We start from the raw sequence: 27476 nt of genomic DNA on the forward strand, positions 1-27476 counted from the left end.
ACAATCTGCTGACCCTTGTCTCCTCGGTGCGGGCGTCGCAGCAGATCACAGCTCGGCAGATGTTGAGATTGCTCGGCCACATGGCCTCCACGGTTCACGTGACTCCCATGGCCCACCTTTTTATGAGATCTGCTCAATGGACCCTAGCCTCCTAGTGGTGCCAAGCTGCTGGGAGCCTAGAGGACATGGTCCATCTGTCCATGAGGTTTCTCCTCTCTCTTCATTGGTGGACAATTCGAGCCAATTTGACCCTGGGACGTCCCTTCCAGATTCCACAGCCGCAAAAGGTGCTGACCACGGACGCGTCACTCCTGGGTTGGAGAGCGCATGTCGATGGGCTCCACACCCAGGGGACGGTCCGTCCAGGAACAAGGTCTACAGATCAACCTCCTGGAGTTGCGAGCGGTCTGGAACGCTCTGAAGGCTTTCAGAGATCGGCTGTCCCATCAAATTATCCAAATTGAGACAGACAACCAGGTTGCTATGTATTACATCAACAAGCAGGGGGGTACCAGACCTCGCCCCCTGTGTCGGGAAGCCGTCAGCTTGTGGCACTGGGCACGCCGGTTCGGCATGTGGCTCCAGGCCATGTATCTGGCAGGCGTAAACAGTCTGGCCGACAGATTGAGCAGGATCATGCAACCGCACGAGTGGTCGCTCAGTTCCAGAGTGGTTCGTGAAATCTTCCAAGTGTGGGGCACCCCCTTGGTGGACCTCTTTGCCACTCAGACCAATCACAAGGTCCCTCAGTTCTGTTCCAGACTGCAGGCCCACGGCAGACTGGCGTCGGATGCTTTCCTTCTGTTTTGGGGGGAAGGCCTCCTGTACGCGTATCCTCCCATTCCTCTGGTAGGGAGGACTTTGCTGAAACTCAAGCAAGACAGGGGAACCATGATTCTGATTGCTCCTTTTTGGCCTTGTCAGATCTGGTTCCCTCTTCTTCTGGAATTGTCTTCCGAAGAACCGTGGAGATTGGACTGCTTTCCAACCATCATCACACAGAACGAGGGGGCGCTCCTCCATTCCAACCTTCGGTCTCTGGCCCTCACAGCCTGGATGTTGGGAGCGTAGACTTCGCCTCCTTGGGTCTGTCAGAGGGTGTCTCCCGAGTCTTGCTTGCTTCCAGGAAAGATTCTACCAAGAGGACGTCACCCATTTGTGAGAACAATCAGCCTGCTGTCCTCGGAGAATACCTTCTACAGGTATGTAGCATTTGCTTTTTCCACCGCGATGAGCTGCCAGCGCTCATTTCTGATGCCTTGCAGGCCCTCTCGATTTATGATCCTGCCAAGGGCGAGGCCTCCTCTGGTAATCCGAGGATGGCGAGTACTAAGAAGCCTGCTGGAGCCTTTCCTGTGCATGACTCCATCCAAGAGCTTATTTCAGCTCAATGGTCTGAACCCGAAGAGCCTTTGAAAGTGGCCAGGGCTATGGGTCAGCTTTACCCTCTAAGTGAGGCGCACTTGGCCCCTTTATGGATACCTAAAGTGGACGCCTTGGTCATGGCAGTGACTAAAAGGACCACCCTCCCCGTAGAGGGAGGGGTTGCCCTGAAAGACGTACAGGACCGGCGGCTTGAATTCGCGTTGAAACGGTCATTTGAAATCTCGGGCCTAGCCTTAAGGGCGTCTATATGCAGTTCCTATGCTGCCCGGGCCTACCTTTCTTGGTTACAACAGGCAGTGGAACAGCCCGCGGATGGTGTGGAGTCCCTCGCTGAGGTTCCACCGTGGATGGAGTCGGCCCTGTCATTTTTAGCTGACGCCCTCTATGATCTGGTCAGAGCTTCGGCTAAACAGATGTCCGTGGCGGTTGCTGCCCGCCACCTTCTATGGCTTCGGCATTGGGTGGCTGACATGGCCTCTAAGCACAGGCTCGTGAAGCTTCCCTTTTGGGGCCACCTGTTATTTGGAGAGGAGCTAGAGAAGATAATGAATGACCTGGGGGACCCTAAACCCCAGCGCTTACCGAGGATAGGCCGAGGCCTTCTTCCAAGGGTTCTGTGTGGCCCTCCTCTTCCAGACCTCGCTTCCGTGAAGCTCGCAGGTATTGCCCGGGGCGCTCGGCTGGGGTTACTCAACATGCTCGTTTTCAGCAGAGGAATCCTTTCGCTCGGACAAGCGTTCCGCAGCGGCCGGTTCAAGGCCAGGAGTTCAGGGGTGGACCCCTTAATGACGGGGCACCAGTCCATTTCTTGATTCCTGCAGTGGAAGGACGTCTTTCCCTCTTTCTCGAGGAATGGATCAAGATTACCTCCGATCAGTGGGTCGTAGACCTGATCAGAGAAGGTTACCGATTGGAATTCAGCGTCCCGATGCGGTACTGCGGTAAAACGGGCGGTGATAGAGGAGACCTTACAAGTCTTGTTGCACCTTGGAGCGGTGAGCCCTGTGCCTCCCGCTGAACGCGGCTGCGGTTGCTACTCCATTTGCTTTGTGGTGCCTCGAAAAGGCGAGTCTTTCCGACCGATCCTCTACTTAAGGTCAGTCAACGAGGCTCTTAGAGTGCGACATTTTCGCATGGAAACCCTGCGCTCCGTCATTGCAGCGGTACAGCCAGGAGAATTTCTCACATCTCTGGACCTAAAAGAAGCTTACTTGCACATACAGTACCTAATTGGCCCCCACATCAACGGTTTCTCCGGTTTGCGGTGTTGGGAAACATTTCCAGTTTTGGGCCTTGCCTTTTGGCCTCGCCACAGCTCCCCGCATCTTTTCCAAGGTTATGGTGGTAGTAGCTGCTTTTCTCAGGCAACAGGGTATCCGGGTTCACCCGTACCTCGACGACTGGCTCAGAGTGGATTCGGCAGACGAAAGTCGTCTGGCCAAAGCCAGAGTGGTCTCAGTACTGCAATCTCTGGGCTGGGTTGTCAATACACAAAAGACACCTGACCCCCTCTCAATCTCTCGAATATTTGGGGTTCCGGTTCGACACGGCCTCAGGGTTTGTCTTTCTACCCGACCAAAGGCGGTGCAAGCTTCAGAATCAGGTCCGTCTGCTCCTGCGGATGCCTCGCCCGCGAGCTTGAGACTTTGTCCAGCTGCTGGGGTCAATGACGGCTACTTTGGAGGTGGTACCATGGGCGAGAGTGCACTTGAGACCTCTGCAGATTGCCCTGCTTCAACGATGGCCTCCAATGTCCCAGGATTATCAACACAGACTCACGTGGCTCCCTACGGCCTGGCTCAGTATGGAGTGGTGGCTCTCCGACAGCATCCCTGTGGACACCCGCGGAATCGGGGTGGTCCATCAATTGCTTGGACCTGAGAGTGATATTCCAGGTTCTTTTGGCCTTTCAAAAGACCCTGGAGGGGCTGGCTGTCAGAGTTCTGTCGGACAATACGACAGCTGTGGCCTACATAAATCGACAGGGCGGCACTCAGTGCAGAGCACTGGCCGCGGAGACCGCTCAGATTTGCCACTGGGCCAAGCTACATCTGCAGCTTCTGTCAGCAGCTCACATTGCAGGTCAGAGCAACGTGCAAGCCGATTTTCTAAGCAGGCATCAAATCGACCCAGTGGAGTGGGAACTGGCAGACAAAGTGTTTCTTCAGATCTGTGCCAAATGGGGAATGCCCGTAGTGGATCTAATGGCGTCAAGCGCAAATGCCAAAGTCCCGTGCTTTTTCAGCAGACGGAGAGATCCTCGCTCGGCGGGGTTGGATGTCTTGGCTCAACCCTGGCCTCCTGTTTGTGTTCCCTCCTTGACCCTTGATAGGGTGAGTCCTCCTGCAAATTTGGCTTCATCAAGGAGTGGTGATTCTCATTGCCCCGGATTGGCCCAGGCGGCCGTGGTATACGGCCCTCCGGCGGTTGCTGGTGGAGGCCTCTCTAACTTTGCCTCTGGTACCGAACCTACCTGTTGATGCAAGGGCCGGTGACCATGGAGGATCCCTGCTGCTTTGGTCTTACGGCATGGCTATTGAGAGGGCGCAATTGAGAGACACAGGCTATTCTAACAAAGTCATTTCCACTGTCTTGCAGGCCCACAAGCGGTCCACTTCTGTTGCTTATGCTCGGATCTGGCGCCAGTTTGAGGTGTGGTGTGTTTCAAAGGCAATCACACCTACGAGGGCTACTGTCTCGCCGATACTGAAGTTTTTGCAGGATGGTTTACAAAAAGGCTTGGCCTACAATTCCCTGCGAGTGCAAGTGGCAGGATTGGCATGCTTTCGAGGGAAGATCTCGGGCCTGTCCCTGGCCGCTCATCTGGACGTTGCCCGATTTCTAAGAGGGGCACTCTGGCTCCACCCGCCGATGTGGCTGCCGTGTCCGGCTTGGAACCTGGGGCTGGTGTTGAAGGCTCTCTAGTGTTCGCCCTTTGAGCTGCTGAGGTGAGCTTCAGAGAAGGATGTGACTCTAAAGGCAGTCTTTTTGGTGGCCATAACCTCGGCGAGACGTGTGTCTGAGCTCCAGGCGCTGTCCTGTCGAGACCCCTTTCTGCAATTCTCAGAGTCCGGTGTAATGGTACGAACTGTGCTTGCCTTCCTGCCTAAGGTGGTTTCAGCGTGTCACCTAAACCAGCCTATTTATCTTCCCTTCTTTACTAGAGAGGAGTTTCCGGAATCTTTTGGGCAGTTACATCTCCTGGATGTTCGCAGGGCTCTCTTGCAGTATTTGCAAATGTCTAATGACTTCAGGACCTCTGATCACCTTTTTGTCTTGTCAGGTCCTCAAAGAGGGTTTCTGGCGTCTAAGGCCACTATAGCTCGTTGACTCAAGGAAGTCATTTTTTCTGCGTATCTGCTGTCAGGTTGGTCTCCGCGTGACGCATTTAAAGCACATTCCACGAGAACGATTTCCTCTTCGTGGGCCGAAACAGGCGCACTCTCTTTAGGAGATCTGTAGTGCAGCTACTTGGGCCTCTAAGCTCTCCTTTGTCCAGCATTACAGGCTGGATGTTGCAGTGAAGCGGGACGCGCAGTTTGGAGCGCAAGTGCTTGTTCGGGGAGTGACAGATTCCCGCCCTAACTAGGGAGTGCTTTTGTACATCCCATCAGTTAATGGATTCATCTGCTGCTGATGACAAGGAAGGGAAAATTAGGTTCTTACCTTGGTAATTTTCTTTCCTTTAGTCACAGCAGATGAATCCATGATCCCTCCCTGTCTGTTTTTTTGGTTCAGTTATTTCCTGCAGACATGTTCCCTCAATGGGAGAAGTTGGAAAGCAGTCTTCAGGATTTCTGTTCTGTTACAGGAGGTTGAGATCGTCCCTCCTTTGTGTGATTATTGCTCCTATTCTGGGGCATTCGTTCGCTGTGAGGAAAGTTTCTTGATCCTATACACCTGTTGTTTTTTTTTTTTTTTTAGGAAAACCTTCAGTTTGGTTTTTGAGTGTGTTTGTTTCCTCATTAATGCAGGTATAAATCGGGTTATATATAATTGTAAGTGTCTGGCTCTGTTTTTTTAAGTTAAAGGCAGTTGTGTTTTTTCATTTTGTTCCTATCTGGTCAAAGCTGTACTATTCAGCTGTTGTATTCTACCGAGTTAGAGGAACACAGTTTGCTTCAATATGATCTACTCATCTGGCTTACCAGATTCATCATGGTAGCATTATTTTTCGGTTCTAGAGATAGAGCCAAAGAAGTTTGGTAGCCAGTGATGATTCAGAGCTGGCTCAGTTGCCCAGTTCTTCCATTCAGCTGTGGTTCACTTGACTTCCACATATATTGCACAGCTCTTTCTATATCTTCTTGTGCTTCACAGCCCCCTGTGTGGCACTGTTGACCACCTGGGTTGCCAGGTGGTACTGTTCACCTGGGGTGCAAGCTTTCTGTACCCACTTGTATTGCATAGGACCACAGCCTCCTAGGTTGTGCAGTTACAGCAGCCACTTGGGTTGCATAGTGGAACAGGCCCCAGCAACTGTCTTGGTTGCACAGTGGCGCTGGCCAACTATATGGCATATTAGTGGCAACTGTTGCACTGTGGTGCAGGCCACTTTTTTGTATGGTGGTAGCAGCTACCTATATTGCACAATTGCAGCACCCCTTTGGGTTTCTTCCTGATAGCAGCAACCACCTGTATTTCTATCCTGTGCAGCTGCTGGGCTAGCTCTCCCACAGCATTTACCTGTGTGGCTTCTGCTGCCACCACCGCTGTTGTGTAGTTGCAACAGTTGCCTGTTTTGCCTAGCTGCAACAACTGGCTATTTCCATAGTTGCAGCAACTACCGGTACTATTCAGCTTAAGCCGCCTATTTTCCTTCCCTGTAACAACCAGCTCGGCCATAGAGTACTAGTATTTCATAGATGTGACAACTATCTGTCTTATACAGTTGCACAATCAGCTGCGTTACTCAGCTGAAATAGCTGAATTTCTTCTTTACCCTCAGCAGTTGCCTACATGTCGTAGCATTCCAAGTCAGCTGTGTAGCACGACTGCTCTGTCATCCTGTATGTGTATGACTTGGTTGCAAAGCTGCTTGTGGGGCATCAAATATACTAGCTGTCTGGGGGACATTATATACACATTTGTGTAACTTCCCAGGCAGCAGCTGACTACATGATCTTGGCTGCACTACCCATAAGTTGGGCATCAGATGCAGCATTCACACACTTGCCATATCTATCATATTACATGCAGCGTCTGTATATATTGCTTCAGCTGCAGGATGCAAGCGTATGGCTTCAGATACAGCGACCCCCTATATGATATCAGTTACCACAGCTACCTCTATCACTCTGCCACCTGTACTTTTCCAGCTACTGCAGCTGTCTGTCACCAGAGCTACCTGTATGCAGTCGGTCACCACAGCCAACAGTGTTACACTTGCCTGCTGCAGTGCCTCCGACACCAAATACATGGCGAGCTACCTGTATGCAGTCAGTCACCACAGCCAACAGTGTTAAACTTGCCTGCTGCAGTGCCTCTGACACCAAATGCATGGCTGCTGTGATGGCACTACCTGTTGCAGCTGACTATATGGTACCAGGCCAGCTACTGTAGATACAGCTATACATTTGCTTGTATAACTCCTAATTCAGCAGTGGCATGAATGTCTTCAGTTTTAACAGCCATGTTTATAGCTCCAGCTAGCAAAGTTATATATATAACATCAGGAAATATAAACCACCTAAGTTGTGCGATTCTGCACTCTAGCTGTTTTGCGCAGCTGACTCGACAGCACTGGCATTAGCCACCACTGTTTTACTACTTCGGGAAGTCTCTGATACTGTGGTTTTATTCTTGATTGTCCTGTCTGAGTGTCTCATGTTTTGTGGCATGTGTCAGGGCTAAGGTTGGAAGACAAGTGTTCCAAGGTAATTGGACAAAAAAGTCCAAGCTTCTAAAAAACTCTTTATTCTTAAGTGATTAATCAAACAGTTGTATAGTCTTGACTTGCCAAAGGTGTAAACAATCATGACCCAACACGGGCTGTGTTTCTTCATAAAGCCTTCCTCAGGAGTCACCTTATATGAAATACTAACAAAACGTGATTATGCAAAACGCCAAGTTTTAAATTAATCAAATGTCAGAGTGTACCAGAGTGGACTCGAAATCAACAAGTGACCAGTGTTGGGTCATAATTGTTTACGCCTTTTGCAGATCAAGACTGTACACCTGTTTGATTACTCACTGAAGAATAAAAAGGTTTGTTGTTTTTTTTTTTTTTTAGAAACTTTTTTTTTTTTGTCTGATTACCTTGAAACATTTTTCTACCATTTTTGTTTTTCCTTTGACTTACTGTGGAAGCTTTGTGTCCCTCTTTTTGGTGTCAGGGCTTATGCTTTCTTCTTTTTCTTATGATGACGCTTAGATTTTCATGTCTGAATAGGGCATTCTTTGGCACCAGGTTAGTCAATAGCCATTCTGTTTAGACCCCTTTGGTCTCCTTTCTTTCTCAGTGAAGGGTAATTCTTCAGTTTGCTTCTGGATTTCCTTGTTGTCACAGATGTAGACAGGGAAGCAGTGTTTTTCTTTTTAAAGCTTCTGCTAGCTTTCTTTTATTCCTTTCTCTTGATATTCACTCCTCTAAGATTTCTATTGTAGTTAAAAAAAAAATATATTCCCTTCATAGATGTTCTTTGGTCTTAGGCTGTTGCTTTCAAACCCATTCAAGAAAAATCACATGTTGGGTTTGTTTCTTGCTTTATGCATATCTTCCATGGTCAATCAATTCTATCTTTCTGTTATTACTTATCATGTGACTCGCTTCTCGTCTTCCATATTATTTGTCTTTTTAGAGTTCTTCTGATTGATCTTGGGCCTTTGTACTAGGTTTTGCTGGGAAGTATATCTTCAGTTTATCTCGTTTGAGTGTTTCAATCTTTTAATCCTGCCGTACGTTGGGGCCACCTATTTTGCTACATCCCATTTGTCTGGACAGGTCTGATAGAATGCTATGGTAGGAAAAGTTATGTCTGATGACTCTTTCCTTTAGTCCTGTTAGACCAGTCCAGAATCCCCCCGGTTGATTTAGTTACAAGCTATAATTTTTAGATATCACCGATTCTACTTTTAAGTTTCCTAACCTATTGTTTCCTAACCTATTGTATGTCACATGTCTCCTGATTCACTGAAATATTTTCATGTCACTTGAATATATGTTGCAGTGACTGGTGAGGTTCTGACCAGATTGAGACATTTGATCTCAAAGTTTCAATATTGGCCACCAGACAAATTTTGAGCACCATAGCTTGGCTATTCAAAATACTGAACATTACTTGCTGCACGACACCCTTAAGGGGCAAATCACTTAAGAACTATTTCCATTATCTGTCTCCATTTGCTGGTAAATGGACACAACCCACCGGTCTGGAAAGAAAGTTATCAGGTAAAACATAACTTTTCCTTATGAATGTGTTTGGTATTGCAAATTGTTTATTCCATATCATCAAGCTGATCAATCCATAGACTGGTGGGTTGTGTCCATCTACCAGCAGGTGGAGATAGAGAGCAAACTTTTGCCTCCCTATATGTGGTCATGTGCTGCCGGAAACTCCTCAGTATGTTCTCTATCTCAGCAGGTGGTGGTCACACACAGCAGCAGCTCTGGCTAGGCCTCCAAGCCTAATTCTTAGGTTTTGTTGAGTGCCTGGGGTTGAGGGCTCTTTTGAGCAAGTGCAAACCTGGTGGTGCCAGGTCCCTCCTTTTCTCCCCCCTCCCGCTGGCTCCGTTAAAAAAAAAAAAAATAAAAAAATTTTTGAACGTCCTTAAAGGCGTTTATTTCGACGTTTATTTAAACGTTTATTGCAGCTACTCACTGGGACACCAGGTCGTTACAGCTCGGAGCGGCAAGCAGGTAATTTTTACCTTTTTATAGCGGGCAGGGGGTTCCCCGATTCTTCTCCTCGTGGCATATGGCGTCGGAGGGCGAGGGCGCAAAGAGTCACTCCCCGGATCGCTTGAGCGCTTCTAGAGGGGATGCGGGGGTCTTAAAGCCTGATTCACCCTTGTTGGGTGACAGTTTCGTGACCGATGAATGTCCCGGTCCTTCCTCCGGCGTGGCGGTTTTTCCCGCCATAAACGCCCATCCCCCACTCCTCGCCTCCGCCATCTTGGCCGGCCACGCGGCTCGGACGGCTTCTTCTTGGGCCGCCCTTGAGGTTGGAGACATTAATGCCATGAACGCCCTTAATTTGGGCGACGGCACAAAAGCGGCTAAAGTTAAGCGCCATTCTTCCCGCGCGGCTCCTTCGCGGAGTGTCGCGCCGGACGCCATTTTGGATGTGCAGCATGTCTCTCCCCCGCTCTTGCGAGCGCCGGTTGAGGGTGCGTCTAGGGCTGTAGCCCAGGCCGCGGAAGTGCACAGTCTGGGGGGTTTCTCCCCCGAGTTTGTTTTGCTGCTGCATCAGGCCTTCCTTATGCAAAACGCTGCCCCTGCTCCCTCGTCTGGTAAAGAGGTTGAGGTTCCCAGAGGTAAACGCCCTCGGGTTGATTCCCAGGCCTTGGAGGACTTTGTCTCCTCCGATGTAGATGAGGGCAGCGTATCTGAGTTCTCCCAACGGTCCTTTGCGGATTCCTTGGAGGAGACGGATCCCCGCTCGGATGGAGCGGATGACCCCTCTGCAGCGCGGCTTTTTAGCTCAGAGGATTTGCCCAACCTGTTGATACAGGCCATGGACACTTTGAAGATTTCCTCTCCGGAGGATGTCTCTCCCTCAGCCCCTGTTGGCTCTGCCATTATGCTGGGGACGAAGCGCCCGCCTAGAACCTTCCACGTGCATGATGCCATGCACACCTTAATTTCGGCTCAATGGGATGTCCCTGAAGCGAGCCTTAAAGTGGCTAGGGCTATGTCCCGCCTCTATCCTTTGACTGAAGGTGAACGTGAGGCCTATCTGTGGCCTACCGTGGATTCTTTAATCACTGCGGTGACTAAGAAAACGGCGTTGCCGGTGGAAGGTGGCACGGCCCTAAAGGACGCCCAAGACCGAAGATTGGAGGCGGCCTTAAGGTCGTCCTTTGAGGCGGCTGCTTTAAGCTTGCAGGCCTCAGTTTGCGGCTCCTATGTGGCCAGGGCGTGCCTGACTGTAGTGCAGCGGGCTTCCCCCTCGGATCATTCCTTGAGGGCTGATTGGCCGGCCCTGGAATCGGGCTTAGCCTATTTGGCAGACTTGCTGTATGATGTCTTGAGGGCCTCAGCTAAAGGCATGGCTCAGACAATCTCTGCGCGGCGGTGGCTTTGGCTGAAACATTGGTCTGCTGACCACGCCTCTAAATCCCGCCTGGCTAGATTGCCTTTTAAAGGCAAGCTGCTCTTTGGGGTCGAGCTGGACAAAATCGTGACCGATCTCGGCACGTCTAAGGGCAAGAAGTTACCAGAGGTCAGGGCTCGGGTTAGTACTCGTCCCGGTACCTCCAGAGGACGGTTTCAGGAAGCCCGTCGGTACCGCCCGGGCAGGTCGGGTTCCTCTGCCCTCTCTTCCTTTAAGAGGAATTTCTCCCCCAAGCAGCATTCCTTTCGCAGAGACCGCCGTCCCGGAGGTGCTCCCTCCGGTCCTCCCCCAGGGTCTCGTACCCAATGACGGGGCCTTGGTCCACGCCCCAGTGCAGATTGGAGGACGGCTGTCCTCGTTTCTGGGCGAGTGGACCACAATAACTTCAGACGCTTGGGTGCTGGAAGTCATCAGAGACGGCTACAAGCTAGAGTTCTGCCGACCCTTAAGAGACGGGTTTGTACTCTCTCCCTGCAAGTCTCCGGTCAAAGCTGTGGCAGTGCAGCAGACTTTGGACAATCTGATCCGCCTGGGTGCGGTCGTTCCGGTGCCAGAAAGTCAGCTTGGCAAGGGGCGTTACTCCATTTACTTTGTGGTACCAAAGAAAGGAGGTTCTGTCCGGCCTATCCTCGACCTCAAAGGGGTCAATCGGGCCTTGAAAGTGCGGCACTTTCGCATGGAGACTCTCCGCTCAGTTATAGCGGCAGTGAAGGCAGGGGAGTACCTGGCATCCTTGGACATCAAGGAAGCGTACTTGCATATTCCCATCTGGCCTCCTCATCAACGCTTTCTGCGTTTTGCAGTCCTGGGCCGACACTTCCAGTTCAGAGCCCTCCCGTTCGGGTTGGCTACTGCTCCGCGGACCTTTTCCAAAGTAATGGTGGTCATCGCGGCCTTCCTGCGAAAGGAAGGAGTACAAGTCCATCCTTATCTGGACGACTGGTTGATCCAAGCCCCCTCTTATGCAGAGTGCGGCAAAGCTGTGGACCGGGTAGTTGCTCTTTTGAGCTCCCTGGGATGGATCATCAACTGGGAGAAAAGCCAGCTGCGCCCGACTCAGTCCCTGGAGTATCTGGGAGTTCGATTCGACACCCAAGTGGGCAGAGTGTTCCTGCCAGACAATCGGATTGTCAAGCTTCAGGCTCAGGTGGACCAGTTCCTAGTAGCCTCTCCTCTTCGGGCTTGGGACTATGTGCAGCTGTTGGGCTCTATGATGGCCACGATGGAAGTAGTGCCCTGGGCCAGGGCTCATATGAGACCACTACAACAATCTCTGCTGCAGCACTGGACTCCGATGTCGGAGGATTATGCTGTGCGCCTTCCCTTGGACCCAGCAGTGCGCAAGGTGCTGAGCTGGTGGATGCAGACAGACAAGTTGTCTGCGGGAATGCCTCTGGTGACCCCGGAGTGGATTGTCGTCACGACGGACGCCTCTTTGTCGGGCTGGGGAGCCCACTGCTTGGGAAGGACAGCGCAGGGGCTCTGGTCTCCTGCAGAGGCAAAGTGGTCTATCAACCTCCTGGAACTCAGAGCCATTCGGTTGGCGCTTTTGGAGTTCATCCCGGTACTGGTGTTGAAGCCGGTACGGGTCCTGTCGGACAATGCCACGGCTGTGGCCTATGTCAACCGCCAGGGAGGTACCAAGAGCGCCCCTCTAGCCAAGGAGGCTATGAATCTATGCCAGTGGGCAGAAGCGAACCTGGAGCAGCTGTCAGCGGCCCACATTGCCGGAGTCATGAATGTCAAGGCGGACTTTCTCAGTCGCCATACCTTGCAGCCCGGAGAGTGGCAGCTATCTGCTCAGGCGTTCTTGGACATCACGAAGCGCTGGGGCCAGCCGAGCCTAGATCTGATGGCGTCATCGGCCAATTGCCAAGTGCCGCGCTTTTTCAGCAGAGGACGGGACCCTCGATCCCTGGGAGTAGATGCTCTTCTCCAACAGTGGCCGACTCAAGAGCTTCTCTGTGTTCCCGCCCTGGCCCATGTTGGGCAGGGTGCTAGACCGGGTGGCAAAGCATCCCGGCAGGGTAATCCTGGTGGGTCCGGATTGGCCCAGACGTCCCTGGTATGCGGACTTGATCAGGCTCTCAGTCGACGATCCTCTGCGGCTGCCAGTGGAGCACGGCCTGTTACATCAGGGTCCCGTGGTGATGGAGGATCCCTCCCCCTTTGGTCTTACGGCCTGGCTATTGAGCGGCAGCGTCTGAGAAAGAAGGGCTTCTCAGACAAGGTCATCGCCACTATGCTGAGAGCGAGGAAGCGCTCTACTTCTACTGCTTACGCCAGGGTTTGGCGTATATTTGCAGCGTGGTGTGAAGCAGGCTCTCTTTCTCCCTTCACTGCTCCAATTTCTTCAGTGTTGGCGTTCCTGCAAGAAGGTCTGGAGAAAGGCCTGTCGCTCAGTTCCCTTAAAGTCCAGGTAGCGGCTCTGGCTTGCTTCAGGGGCCGCCTGAAGGGTGCTTCCCTGGCTTCGCAGCCAGATGTGGTACGTTTCCTCAAGGGAGTTAATCACCTGCGCCCTCCTCTGCACTCAGTGGTGCCTGCGTGGAATCTCAACCTGGTGCTAAGAGCCTTGCAGAAGCCGCCTTTTGAACCCTTGTCGAGGGCATCTCTGAAAGACCTGACGTTGAAAGCAGTCTTTTTGGTGGCTATCACTTCAGCCAGAAGAGTTTCCGAGCTCCAGGCGCTCTCATGTCGAGAGCCTTTTCTGCAGTTCACTGAGGCAGGAGTGACTATTCGCACAGTGCCTTCCTTCCTGCCCAAGATTGTTTCTCGCTTCCATGTGAATCAGCAGCTCTGTCTCCCTTCCTTTCGTAGGGAGGACTACCCAGAGGAATACTCTGCTCTCAAATTTCTGGATGTGAGACGAGTCATCATCAGATACTTGGAAGTGACCAATGAGTTCCGGAAATCGGATCATCTGTTTGTCCTGTTTGCAGTTCCTCGTAAGGGTCTGCAGGCTGCTAAGCCTACAGTGGCAAGGTGGGTCAAGGAAGCCATTGCAGCGGCTTATATGGCCGCGGGGAAGGTGCCGCCTATCCAGCTGAAGGCTCACTCCACTAGAGCTCAGGCGGCCTCGATGGCAGAGGCCGGGTCCGTCTCCTTGGAAGAGATATGCAAGGCGGCAACTTGGGCTTCGGCTCATACATTCTCCAAGCATTACCGCTTGACTGTGGCTGCACGGGCGGAGGCCCGGTTTGGAGCTTCAGTGTTGAGGTCAGGGATTTCAATGTCCCGCCCTGGGTGAGTACTGCTTCGGTACATCCCACCAGTCTATGGATTGATCAGCTTGATGATATGGAAGGTAAAATTATGTATCATACCTGATAATTTTCTTTCCATTAATCATAGCTGATCAATCCATAGCCCCTCCCAGATATCTGTACTGTTTTTATTCTGGTTGCATTTCAGGTTCAAGTTTAGTCTTCAGTTACTTCAGAAAGACTTCGTGTTCAAGTTTTTTCACTTGGATTCTTCAAGAGTTGAGACGAGTTTGTGTTACAGTGAGCTGCTGCATTCCTCTCCCCTCCGTTTTACGGGGTTGGATTGAGATTTAAATTCTGCCGGCACTCCCTCCCGCTTCGGCGGGGTTAGGGTCAGTCAGCTCCTCCCGCGGTTGCGGTTGCAGGATAAGCCAGATCCCCCCGCATCGGCGGGTGTGGTGTCCCTCCCCCGCTCCGCGGGGATGAGCTGGACGGATTCCCCTCCCCCACTTGTGTGGGGATGAGCTGGGTTAATTCCCCTCCCCCGTTTCGGCGGTGGTGAGCTGGGCAGAGTGTCCCTTCGTGGGTGTAATTCTCTAAGTGCTGAGTCCTGCGGATGGAGCTTTGATATCGACATACTGAGGAGTTTCCGGCAGCACATGACCACATATAGGGAGGCAAAAGTTTGCTCTCTATCTCCACCTGCTGGTAGATGGACACAACCCACCAGTCTATGGATTGATCAGCTATGATTAATGGAAACAAAATTATCAGGTATGATACATAATTTTACCTTTTGTGGTAGGCTGTTAATAAAACTTACTTCTGAAATACTTATGCTGTTGTCATGCCAATGCCCATTACCTGAAGATACAAAGCATACACATTTTGTGTACAGTGTATGCTATGTATATGTTACTCTAGTCTGTACCCATTGAAAGGGGAAAAGTTTTAAAATGCTGTCTACAAACAGGTGAATCAGATCCTAGTTTTATAATGTAAATAACGTAAATGATTAAGTTGTAAAACAAATTAAGCTTATGAGAGAACTAATATCTTCTGATTTAAATATCATGCAGAGGACAGTGAAGAAAAGGAAAGTTGTTACATTTTGATATAAGAGATTTTGGATTTAACATGCCTTTTTCAGTGGTAGCGCAAGGTGATATTTTAAAATATCTGGCTAATTGTGTTTTCTGTTTGCAGAGTCTCTTTTCCAGCTCCTTTTAGAAATAACTGTACGCAGTACAGGAATGAATGACAGTGTTGGGCATTCACTGACTGCACTGTCCTGCGCTTGCCTCTTCAGTCTAGTAATTGCATGGGGAGAAACAGGAAGGACATTGCAGGCCATCTCTGCTATCCTCACAAACAATGGCAGCCATGCTTGCCAAACTATTCAGGTATGTGTTCAACACATTACACCCATCGAATGTATATACAGTTTTAATGAATATAGTGCATCTTAAGTGTTTTGAAAAGTAGTATCTTCTATTTTTAGGCATGATGATAGGCAACTTGCATAGCCAGTGTTCCTGAAGAGACATTCTAAAAAGTTGAAAATGAAGTTTATTTTGAATGCATTTTTATTTAAAACAAAATTATTTTAAGTGTTTTTTTTATTTTGTAATTTCATGACTAGGCATGGATTTTGAAATTTTAAATTATTTTTGAGTAAAAAGGAAAAAAGAAAAAAAAAGCAAAGTTTATGTATTACCTTAATATCTGTATAAGAAGTTGTATAAAGAGCCTTAGCATACTGATCATTATGCTGGGGTATCCTTGGTTAACTCACTGTGATGGAAGCTTTGTTGAATATATTAGATGAATCATGATATTTCAGATCTTTAGTTCCCCCCCCCCCCCCTCTCCAGTTTTCTGTCTCTACTTCTATCCCTGTTTATCTTTTTTGACTTCCTCAACTCATTCATTTTTCTTTTCTGGTCCCTAACCCCCCCCCCCCCCCCCCCCAAAAAAAAAAAAAAATACTAGGACTAGGGGTCATGTGATGAAACTACAGTGTAGTAAATTTAAAACAAATCGGAGAAAATATTTCTTCACCCAACGTATAATTAAACTCTGGAATTCGTTGCCGGAGAACATGGTGAAGGCGGTTAGCTTAGCAGAGTTTAAGGACAAGTCCATAAACCACTACTAAATGGACTTGGGAAAAATCCACAATTCCAGGAATAACATGTATAGAATGTTTGTACGTTTGGGAAGCTTGCTAGGTGCCCTTGGCCTGGATTGGCCGCTGTCGTGGACAGGATGCTGGGCTCGATGGACCCTTGGTCTTTCCCAGTGTGGCATTACTTTTGTACTTAAGTAATCGAGCATCTCCCTTCTATGTTCCTATTCTTTCCTATGTCTGACATTGCCCCCTTTGTGTCCATATACCATCCACATGCAGCATCTCACCCTCCCTTTCTTCCCTCTTGCCTAATGCTGCCTCTGTCCCCTTCTGCTCCAGCCCTCCTTCCCTCCCCTACAGCGCAACCTCTATTTTCCTCCAGTTCCAGCCCTCGCCTATAGCGCTGCCTCTGTCCCCTTCAGCTCTCTCTAGTGCTGCCCCTCTCAGTTCCAGCCCTCTCTCCAGCACTGGCCCACTTTCCCTACAGGGGTCTGGCATTTTTCACTGCGAAGAACAGCCCCTATAAGCCTGTTCTGGGGCCTTTATTACATCAGAAGGCAGGAGCTGGCAGAGGAGGGAAGGTCCCTGTAGCAGGCCCATGGGGGATTTTCTGGCTCAAAAAGGTGGAAAGATGCAACATGATAAGAGAAGGAAAGAGATGCTGGATCCGTAGTAATCACGGTGGTTTTTTTTTTGTTTGTTTTTTACAGTGTGAGCCAGGCTGTTTAGTTCTCCCATGGGGAGGTAAAATTTTGCTCCTGCATTAAAATGTATTGTTTTTCTTAATTACCCCGTCCCCATGTCATTCTCTAGTTCTGAGGCTTTTCCTCCTTATTTTTAAAGAAGTCCTGGATATATTTTTTTTAGAGGTGTAGCTGCAAGTTTTGTTTCCTCCCCCTGAGGCGACCCTCAGGGGGAGGAATGCTGGCTTCGGCCTAACCCCTGGTAAGCCTTTCCTCAGCTGAGAGGTGCCCACCTCTACCACCGGCTGCCTTTCAGGTGCTGTGGAGGACTTGCAGCTCATCTGCATATCCTTACAGCCTTCTCCGGGGTGACACCCAGGTCCACCCCGATCCACTCAGGGCCTCCGCTCTAGGTGCCCAGCGCTCCCACCAGGTGCTGTGGAGGACTTGCAGCCCTTCTGCATTTCCTCACAGCTGTATCCGGGGTGACTCCAGTTCCACCCCGATCTTCCCAGGGCCTTCTCTCCAAGTGCACAGAGTTTCCAGGTGCTTTTTGACTAGGATCAGGCGACCCTCAGGGGGAGGAATGCTGGCTTCGGCCTAACCCCTGGTAAGCCTTTCCTCAGCTGAGAGGTGCCCACCTCTACCACCGGCTGCCTTTCAGGTGCTGTGGAGGACTTGCAGCTCATCTGCATATCCTTACAGCCTTCTCCGGGGTGACACCCAGGTCCACCCCGATCCACTCAGGGCCTCCGCTCTAGGTGCCGGCGCGCGGGGCATTTTTCTCTTTGTATCTCTTGGCTCTAATCCTCGACTTCTCTTCACCACATTGAACTCTCTCCTCAAGGTGCCCCCTCCCCCAACTCCCCCTTCATTATCTCCTCAGACCCTTGCTGAATTCTTTCACAACAAGGTTCAAAAGATAAACCTTGCTTTCTCTACCTCACCAGCTCTCCCTCCACTAGTCCGTTCCCCTCTCTCTCCTTCCCCTCATTCCCTTTCCTCCTTTACTGAAGTTACTATTGAGGAAACTACACTTCTCCTTTCTTCCTCAAAATGTACCACCTGTTCCTCTGATCCCATTCCCACCCACCTTCTTAATGCCATCTCTCCTACTCTTATTCCTTTTATCTGTCACATTCTCAACCTCTCACTTTCCACTGCGACTGTCCCTGCTGCCTTTAAACATGCTGTGGTCACACCTCTCCTTAAGAAGCCTTCACTTGACCCTACTTGTCCCTCTAATTACCGACCCATCTCCCTCCTTCCTTTTCTCTCCAAATTACTTGAGCGTGCTGTTCACCGCCGCTGCCTTGATTTTCTCTCCTCACATGCTATTCTTGACCCACTACAATCTGGTTTTCACCCTCTCCACTCAACCGAAACTGCGCTTACTAAAGTCTCCAATGACCTATTACTGGCTAAATCCAGAGGTCAATATTCCATCCTCATTCTTCTTGATCTTTCCGCTGCTTTTGACACTGTCGATCACAGCATACTTCTCGATACCCTGTCCTCACTTGGATTCCAGGGCTCTGTCCTTTCCTGGTTCTCTTCCTACCTCTCCCTCCGCACCTTTAGTGTTCACTCTGGTGGATCCTCTTCTACTTCTATTCCTCTGCCTGTCGGCGTACCTCAGGGTTCTGTTCTTGGTCCCCTCCTCTTTTCTATCTACACTTCTTCCCTTGGTTCATTAATCTCATCCCATGGCTTTTCCTACCATCTCTATGCTGATGACTCCCAAATCTACCTTTCTACCCCTGATATCTCACCTTGCATCCAAACCAAAGTTTCAGCGTGCTTGTCTGACATTGCTGTCTGGATGTCTCAACGCCACCTGAAATTAAATATGACCAAAACCGAGCTTCTCATTTTCCCCCCCAAACCCACCTCCCCGCTCCCCCCGTTTTCTATTTCTGTTGATGGCGCTCTCATTCTCCCTGTCTCCTCAGCTCGAAACCTTGGGGTCATCTTTGACTCTTCTCTCTCCTTCTCTGCTCATATCCAGCAGACCACCAAGACCTGTCGTTCTTTCTTTACAACATCCGTAAAATCCGCCCCTTTCTTTCCGAGCACTCTACCAAAACCCTCATCCACACCCTTGTCACCTCTCGTTTAGACTACTGCAATCTGCTTCTTGCTGGCCTCCCACTTAGTCACCTCTCCCCTCTCCAGTCGGTTCAAAACTCTGCTGCCCATCTCATCTTCCGCCAGGGTCGCTTTACTCATACTACCCCTCTCCTCAAGACCCTTCACTGGCTCCCTATCCGTTTTCGCATCCTGTTCAAACTTCTTCTACTAACCTATAAATGTATTCACTCTGCTGCTCCCCAGTATCTCTCCACACTAGTCCTTCCCTACACCCCTTCCCGTGCACTCCGCTCCATGGATAAATCCTTCTTATCTGTTCCCTTCTCCACTACTGCCAACTCCAGACTTCGCGCCTTCTGTCTCGCTGCACCCTACGCCTGGAATAAACTTCCTGAGCCCCTACGTCTTGCCCCATCCTTGGCCACCTTTAAATCTAGACTGAAAGCCCACCTCTTCAACATTGCTTTTGACTCGTAACCACTTGTAACCACTCGCCTCCACCTACTTCTGTGTATAGTAGACGACTATGTTTGTGCATACCAGTTGAGAATGTTCAATGGAAAGATGGCAAGCTTGAGGCACAGTGATCTTTAGAGTTCAGCCACCCAAGGGGACCACCAGACGTTAGTCAAAGTGGACTGATTATCCCCTGAGGTTTCTAAACTTAAAATGCATCAACTTTTGGTGCTCCTGCAAAAGCCTGTGGAAAAATTATTTTAGTCAACCCTGGCCAAAGTGCTTTCAGGCATATACATAACATTGCAGACACTCTTGCTATAAGGAAATTCATAGATTCACTTTCTGTGCAACACCAGCAGCACAGTATTAACACTTCAGTTCTGCTGAGCATCCTGACATTGCAAAAGACATGTTCAGCACAGATAGGTCTACCTCTTTGTGCAACATCCCACACTGTCAGTGTTGGTTTTAGTGGCTGATGAATCATCTTCAATATGTGTCCAGCTTCCAGAACATTCCCATTCTTTTTTTACAAAAGATGTTGGCTGGTTGTGTGAAGGGCTGTTTCAGGAACTTATGTAATGTTTCTTCACCACCATATGCTATTAGCATCTTGATTTATACCATGTGGGGTAGATATTCAAAGTGATTTAACAAGCCAGGAGAAGCTCCTGGCCACTTAGATTGCGTAGGGCTATCTGCTGATATTCAGCAGCACTTAACCGGTTAGTGCCGCAGAATATCAGCACTAGCTGTTAAACTGAACACCAGTTATTTTGTGGATGGTTTAGTGGTCAGAATTTATGCAGTTAAGTGCCGATAGTCAGCACTTAACAACATTAAAAAACAGTCCTGTTTTATCTGGGTTTTGCTTAGGTGGTTAAGTGTGGAATATCACACGTAACTTTATAAGAAATAGCCAGACATAAACCAGATATGGTCTGGCATTGAATATCTAGGCATAATGCTGGCAGTGGCCAACCCCCCCCCCCCCCCCATCAGAATATTTACCTCTGTGTATCCATTCTGCCACTGGTAAATAAATTCTTGCTCCCATTGAATCAACTAGTGAGCTGAATTCACCCATAGGGGAAATCTACTTGTTCAATAACAGTGTATTTCAGTATATGGGCTGCCTAGGTGAGTTCAATACCAGTGCATTTTAAAATAGCAGTAGCTTGGGAGAATAAGTGAACATAAGATATTGGTAACACATAAACCCTACACACAATTTCATCATATGGTTATTCTTTGGACACATCCAAGTGTTATCTGAACTGACACCTTTTCACCTACATGAAGAGTTCTTCTCCCTTTTGTCCATTTAAATCCTTACAGGAAGCCTTCCGTACTGTACATAAGTGTTCTTCAATGCAAGGCCTGGAACAAAGGCAGCCCCCTCTATCGTTCTGTTTTTAAAGCTGGTTGCACACTGCGGTCGCATTGAAAAACATTGCTTGGGTCTAGCTTCTCCTCCCCCTCCCCTTCCTGGTCCAGTTTCTCACCACCCCCACCTCACACACACTCCATTGTGGGTGCAGTAGGGTGCTCTTCGTCCATCCATCCCTCCCCACCCACGGTCCTACAGATCTGCTGTCTTCACCAGTAGCGATTAAAGTAGGCTTCCTCCAGGCCAGCCCTGGGGGCCTTCAGTGTGCTAAAGTTTCTTGTTTGTTGCATAGGCAGGACGCAACAGAAGAAACATTCTGGGGTTGGCTGGGGGTAGCAAGTTTGTTGGACCTGTGGGTAGGAAGGGAGAGGGGGAGGGAGAGAGATGTTAGATCTGTGGTGGTGGGGGTGTAGAAAGAGAGAGAGACTGAATTTGGGGGAAGAGAGGGGGAAATATGCTGGATCCAGTGAGAAGAGAGGGGGAAAGATGCTGGACCCTGGAAAGGAGGGAGAGATGCCTGACTGTGGGAGGGGGGGGGGGAGGTGGGGACAAAAAGGGAGAGGTACTGGTTCTGGGAGGAAGTGAAGACAGAGGAGAGAGACGCTTAGACACAGGGTGGGCCTATGACAGGAAAAAATAGTGGATTGGGTGGAAGCATAGGGAAAGAGACACAGAGGAGTAATGCTGGATAGAAGGGAAGAGAATAAACTGTGAGGAAATGCTGCACAAGGAAGGAAGGAAGGAGAAGGGAGGGGGAGGGTGGACATGGTTGGAATGGAAGGGATGGAAAACCTGATCTGAGAAGTGGCAGAAAAATGGAAGAAAGCTGAACATGAAAGAAAAGTACCAAAGGAGGATGTAGGGCAAGAAGTGAAGAAATGAGGATAGAACAAGGATAGCAATAGATAGGAGGCTCCTGGAAACATAGAGTGAAGCAGAACCAGAGATTGGGAACAAGATGATTAGAAAAATAGTCACCAGACTACAAAGGTAGGAAATTTTATTTTCAGTTTAGTGATGTAAATTTTGAAAACGTATTTCAATCTGCTATCTTTATATTTTGTACTGTACAGGAGAAAATGCATTTCTTTCTGTTTCTCTGATGTTGCACTACATGCAGATTCTGGTATATGAAGACCTAAGTTTAATTTTTGTTTACATTATGTTTTTGTGGTCATTTATCCTGTATTTAAACAGAACATAAGAATAACCATACTGGGTCAGACCAATGGTCCATCTAGCCCAGTATCCTTCTTCAAACAATGGACAATCCAGGTCACAAGTACCTGACAGAAACCCAATTAGTAGGAACATTCCATGCTACCAATCCTGGGGCAAGCAGTAGCTTCTCACCATGTCCATCTTAATAACAGACTGTGGTAGAACAGAGTGTTTTAAACCTGTAAAATTGCCTTTATTAACTCTTGGAAGCAGGGCCGTGCCTAGGGTCTCTGGCACCCTCCTGCAGACTATCAGTTGGTGCCCCCCCCCCTGCAGACTATCAGTTGGCGGTGGCGGCGCCCCCCCCCCCCTCTGAAAATGATCGCTCACCACTTGCCATACTGATAGGAATTGTCAGCAATATTCTAAGAAACAAATTGCTGTACATTGCAAAATAAGATAGCAGATGTAAATTCTCAAAGTGGACATATTCCAAACACTAAAATGAAAATAAAATAATTTTTTTTCTACCTTTGTTGTCTGGTGTCTTTCTTTTTCTGATCATGCTGGCCCAGTATCTGATTCTGCTGCTATCTGTCCTCTTAACTCCGTTTCCAGGGCTTCCTTTCCATTTATTTCTTTCCTTTCCTCCTTTCTTCTTCATTTCTGGTCCTCAGCTTCTGCTTATTTTCTTCATCCATGTGCAGTTTTTCTCCTCTCTTCCTTTTCCCTCATTTCATCTCCTTCATCTCTCTTCCCTCCCCTCTATGTCCAGCAATTTCTCCTCTCTCCCTGAGCCCTGCCCTCCCATCCATGCTCCTCTGTCCCCCTCCATTAATCCCTATCCAGCAATTCCCCTCTCTCCCTGAGCCCTGCCCTCCCATCCATGCTTTTCTGTCCCCTCCATTCATCCCTAATTCCCTATCCAGCAATTCCCCTCTCTCCCTGAGCCCTGCCCCTCCCATCCATGCTCCTCTGTCAACCTCCATTAATCCCTATCCAGCAATTCCCCTCTCTCCCTGAGCCCTGCCCTCCCACCCATGCTCCTCTGTCCCCCTCCATTAATCCCTATCCAGCAATTCCTCTCTCTCCCTGAGCCCTGCCCTCCCATCCATGCTTTTCTGTCCCCTCCATTCATCCCTAATTCCCTATCCAGCAATTCCCCTCTCTCCCTGAGCCCTGCCCCTCCCATCCATGCTCCTCTGTCAACCTCCATTAATCCCTATCCAGCAATTCTCCTCTCTCCCTTCCATGACCCCAACCTCTCATCCATGCTCCTCTCTCCCCTGTCCTCCCGCTCCCATGTCCCAGTTGGCCTGGCCCGCCCTCTTCTCCCCTCCCCCTTCGCATCCCTGCTCCTCTCTCCCCTGCCCTCCAGCTCCCATTGTTCAACTGCCCGCCCTCTTCTCTTCCCCAACATCCCTTTTCTTTTTTTTTTTTCTTTTTAAATTTACCTCCGTGGCGGTCCAGCAGCGCAGCGTCATGAAGGCGGTGGCGCTCCCGACGTCTCTAGCCTTCCCTTCGCTGTGTTCCGCCTTCTTCTGACGTCAAGGAAATGACATCAGAAGAAGGCGGAACACAGCGAAGGGAAGGCTAGAGACGTCGGGAGTGCCGCCTCCTTCACTGACGCTGCACTGCTGGACCGCCACGGAGGTAATTTAAAAAGAAAAAAAAGAAAAGGGATGTTGTTGGGGGGAGAAGAGGGCGGGCAGTTGAACAATGGGAGCGGGAGGGTGAGCGAGGTGAGCATGGTGCGGCGGTGCCCCCCCAGAGGGAGGCGCCCCCCTGCCATGCTTACCCTGCTTACCGTGTTGGCACGGCCCTGCTTGGAAGTTCATTTCTCAAGTTTGGCCAGCAGGTGGTGGACGTTTTATGCTAAACTGTTAAAGAAAAGTGCATGCCCTCTTTTAGTTTCACTTAGCGAAGAAGTGAACATACAGTACTGTAAGCTGTATACTTTTAAAACTTGTTGACTGCTCTGATTGGCCTGGAGTTTGAAATTACCCAGCAGTTGTTGCTGGCTGTTGCTTTAGTCTTATCCCAGGAGAAAAGAGAGACAGATCTCTTTGCTGAGGCTCGGTGAATTATATGTCCTGATCTTCCCAGGTACTGTTTAGACAGTATACAAATGTTTAGTTGGTGTTATAGTTGATCCATATGTCAGTTACCTGTTATTGTTTGCTATTTGCACTATTTTGTTCCACTGTTCTTTATTTTTAAGAGAATAAACATAATTGTTTGTTTGCCCTGCTTGTCTGGACTGGTAAAGAGTCCTGGTGGTTTGTGTGTTGGGTCTGTGAGTGCTTTTTGGGAATTGTGGGACCACTGGAAGTGTGGCCCCAGTAACCTAGAAATCACTGGGGATAATTTGAGAGTGGGAGACTCACCCAGAGGTGGTTGTGACCCAGTTGATGGGAGGAGGGTGCTAATGTAGAGCACAAGTGGCAGGTGCAGGCTGACCTGAGCTGTGCTGGGAGTAGAATCTCTAAGTGGCTGTGGTGTAACCCCAGGCGAGTGTCTATGCATTTCGTGACACAGACTATGGATTATTCATCCAGGATCTTGCCCAAATGTTTTTTAAACCCAGTTATGCTAACCGCTGTTACCACATCCTCCAGCAATGAGTTTCAGAGCTTAACTGTTCTTTGAGTGAAAAAATATTTCCTCCTATTTGTTTTAAAAGTATTTCCTTGTAGTTTAATTGTGTCCCCTGGCCTTTGTAAATGGGGTAAAGGGTCATGGATTTGATATACCGCCTTTCTGTTGGTACAACCAATCGGTTTACGTATTTTATATGCATGTACTTTTTATGTCCCTATTGGGCTAACATTCTAAGTTTGTACCTGGGGCAGTGGATGGTTAAGTGACTTGCTCAGGGTCACAAGGATCTGCACTGGGAATGGAACCCAGTTCCCCAGGTTCTCTGTCCACTCTCTAACCATTAGGTTACTTCCCCCCCCCCCCCCCATGCTGGGCAGACCTAACCTCTTTAGCCTTGCCTCATATGGAAGGAGTTCCATCCCTTCATCCCCGTTTTGGTCACTCTTCTTTGAACCTTTTCTGTTTCTATCATCTTTTTTTTTTTTTTTTTTTTTTTTTTTTTTGGAAGACACGCCAACCAGAATTAAACACAATATTCAAGGCGAGGTCGCACCATGGAGCGATACAGAGGCATTATAATATACTTGGTCTTATTTTATGTCCCTATCCTAATAATTCCTAGTATCACGTTTGCTTTATTTGGTTGCCGCCAGACACTGGGAAGAATGTTTGTCTATTGTCTACAATGACACCAAGATCTTTTTCTTGAGTGCTGACTCCTAGAGTGGGCCCTAGCATCAGGTAACTATGATTTGGTTATTCTTCCCAATGTGCATCGTTTTGCATTTCTCCACATTAAACTTCATCTGCCATTTGGATGACTAGTCTTCCAGTTTCGTAAGATCTTCCTGCAGGTTTTCACAATCCGCATGCTGTTTTTACAACTTTGAATAGTTTTGTGTCGTGCAGATTTAATCACCTCGTGCGTTTAAATTTCCAGATTATAAATATGTTAAATAACACCTGTCCCAGTACAGTTCCCTTCGGCACGACAGTATTCACCCTCTTCCATTGAGAAAAATGGCCATTTAACCCTACTCTCTGTTTTTTGCCCAATAACCAATTTTAATCGACAGAAGAACATTGCCTCTTATCCCATGACTTTTTAATTTCCTCAGTAGTCTCTCATGAAGAACTTGATCAAAAGATTTCTGAAAATCTGGATACACTTCGTCAAGCGGCTCACCTTTATCTACATTTTCACAACTTCAAAGAAATGAAACAAACTGGTGAGGCAAGACTTCCCTTGTCTGAACCCATGCTGTCTCTGTCCCATTAAACCATGTTTGTCTGTGTGTTCCATAATTCTTTGTCTTCTGCATGTGTGTCCAAGGCCAAGTATTCTGATGGGGATGGATGTTGGCATGCATTGGTTGGTGTTATGGCGCCATGTAGGTCGGTTGTCCTCAGCCCTTTTGGACCCAAAGTGTCCCTGATTTAAAAGTTAGTGAAGACCAGTACTCTATATTGTAAATAGGCCCCTGACTAGTACTTCAAAAGAAGTAGGTTATTTAGAAATCTGCTCGGTTTTTTGTTTCTTGAGAAGGCTGCCCAGTAAGATGGTGAGTAAATTCCCTCCTCTGCATTACTACAGCTCTTTTTTTTTTTTTTAAACCTTTTCTTTTCAATATGCTTAAGTGAAGAGGAAAACAGCAGAAGCCTGCCTGACTGCATTCGACAGCTCCTCTTTGGCACATGGAAATTGAGTTATAAGTCACATTTCAGGATGTACTGGCTGCTCAGGTTGTAAGGAAAAGCTCTGATTTTTATAAGTACATAAGTAATGCCACACTGGGAAAAGACCAAGGGTCCATCAAGCCCAGCATCCTGTCCACGAGAGCGGCCAATCCAGGCCAAGGGCACCTGGCAAGCTTCCCAAACGTACAAACATTCTATACATGTTATTCCTGGAATTGTGGATTTTTTCCCCAGTCCATTTAGTAGCGGTTTATGGACTTGTCCTTTAGGAAACCGTCCAAACCCTTTTTAAACTCTGCTAAGCTAACCGCCTTCACCACGTTCTCCGGCAACGAATTCCAGAGTTTAATTATACGTTGGGTGAAGAAAAATTTTCTCCGATTTGTTTTAAATTTACTACACTGTAGTTTCATCGCATGCCCCCTAGTCCTAGTATTTTTGGAAAGCGTGAACAGACGCTTCACATCCACCTGTTCCACTCCACTCATTATTTTATATACCTCTTTCATGTCTCCCCTCAGCCGTCTCTTCTCCAAGCTGAATAGCCCTAGCCTCCTTAATCTTTCTTCATAGGGAAGTCGTCCCATCCCCGCTATCATTTTAGTCGCCCTTCGCTGCACCTTTTCCAATTCTACTATATCTTTCTTTAGATGTGGCGACCAGAATTGAACACAATACTCAAGGTGCGGTCGCACCATGGAGCGATACAACGGCATTATAACATCCTCACACCTGTTTTCCATACCTTTCCTAATAATACCCAACATTCTATTCGCTTTCCTAGTCGCAGCAGCACACTGAGCAGAAGGTTTCAGCGTATTATCGACGACGACACCCAGATCCCTTTCTTGGTCAGTAACTCCTAACGTGGAACCTTGCATGACGTAACTATAATTCGGGTTCTTTTTTCCCACATGCATCACCTTGCACTTGCTCACATTAAACGTCATCTGCCATTTAGCCGCCCAGTCTCGTAAGGTCCTCTTGTAATTTTTCACAATCCTGTCGCGATTTAACAACTTTGAATAACTTTGTGTCATCAGCAAATTTAATTACCTCGCTAGTTACTCCCATCTCTAAATCATTTATAAATATATTAAAAAGCAGCGGGCCTAGCACAGACCCCTGAGGAACCCCACTAACTACCCTTCTCCATTGTGAATACTGCCCATTTAACCCCACTCTCTGTTTCCTATCCTTCAACCAGTTTTTAATCCACAATAGGACATTTCCTCCTTTCCCATGACCGTCCAATTTCCTCTGTAGCCTTTCATATGAGGTACCTTGTCAGACGCCTTTTGAAAATCCAGATACACAATATCAACTGGTTCCCCTTTGTCCACATGTTTGTTTACTCCTTCAAAGAATTGAAGTAAATTGGTCAGGCAAGATTTCCCC

At 48.6% G+C, this 27476-nt stretch overlaps 1 protein-coding gene across 1 annotated transcript in view; it reads left to right on the top strand.

The window, feature by feature from the left end:
• Positions 1–27476, top strand: part of MYCBP2 (MYC binding protein 2) — a 937772-nt gene that overhangs the window by 98142 nt on the left and 812154 nt on the right. The window contains 1 exon segment of the mRNA XM_030200587.1: positions 15071–15267. Within this exon segment, the coding sequence (XP_030056447.1) occupies positions 15071–15267 (197 nt within the window).

The sequence above is a fragment of the Microcaecilia unicolor genome, chromosome 4, assembly GCF_901765095.1.
Source record: "Microcaecilia unicolor chromosome 4, aMicUni1.1, whole genome shotgun sequence".
Lineage (NCBI taxonomy): Eukaryota > Metazoa > Chordata > Amphibia > Gymnophiona > Siphonopidae > Microcaecilia > Microcaecilia unicolor.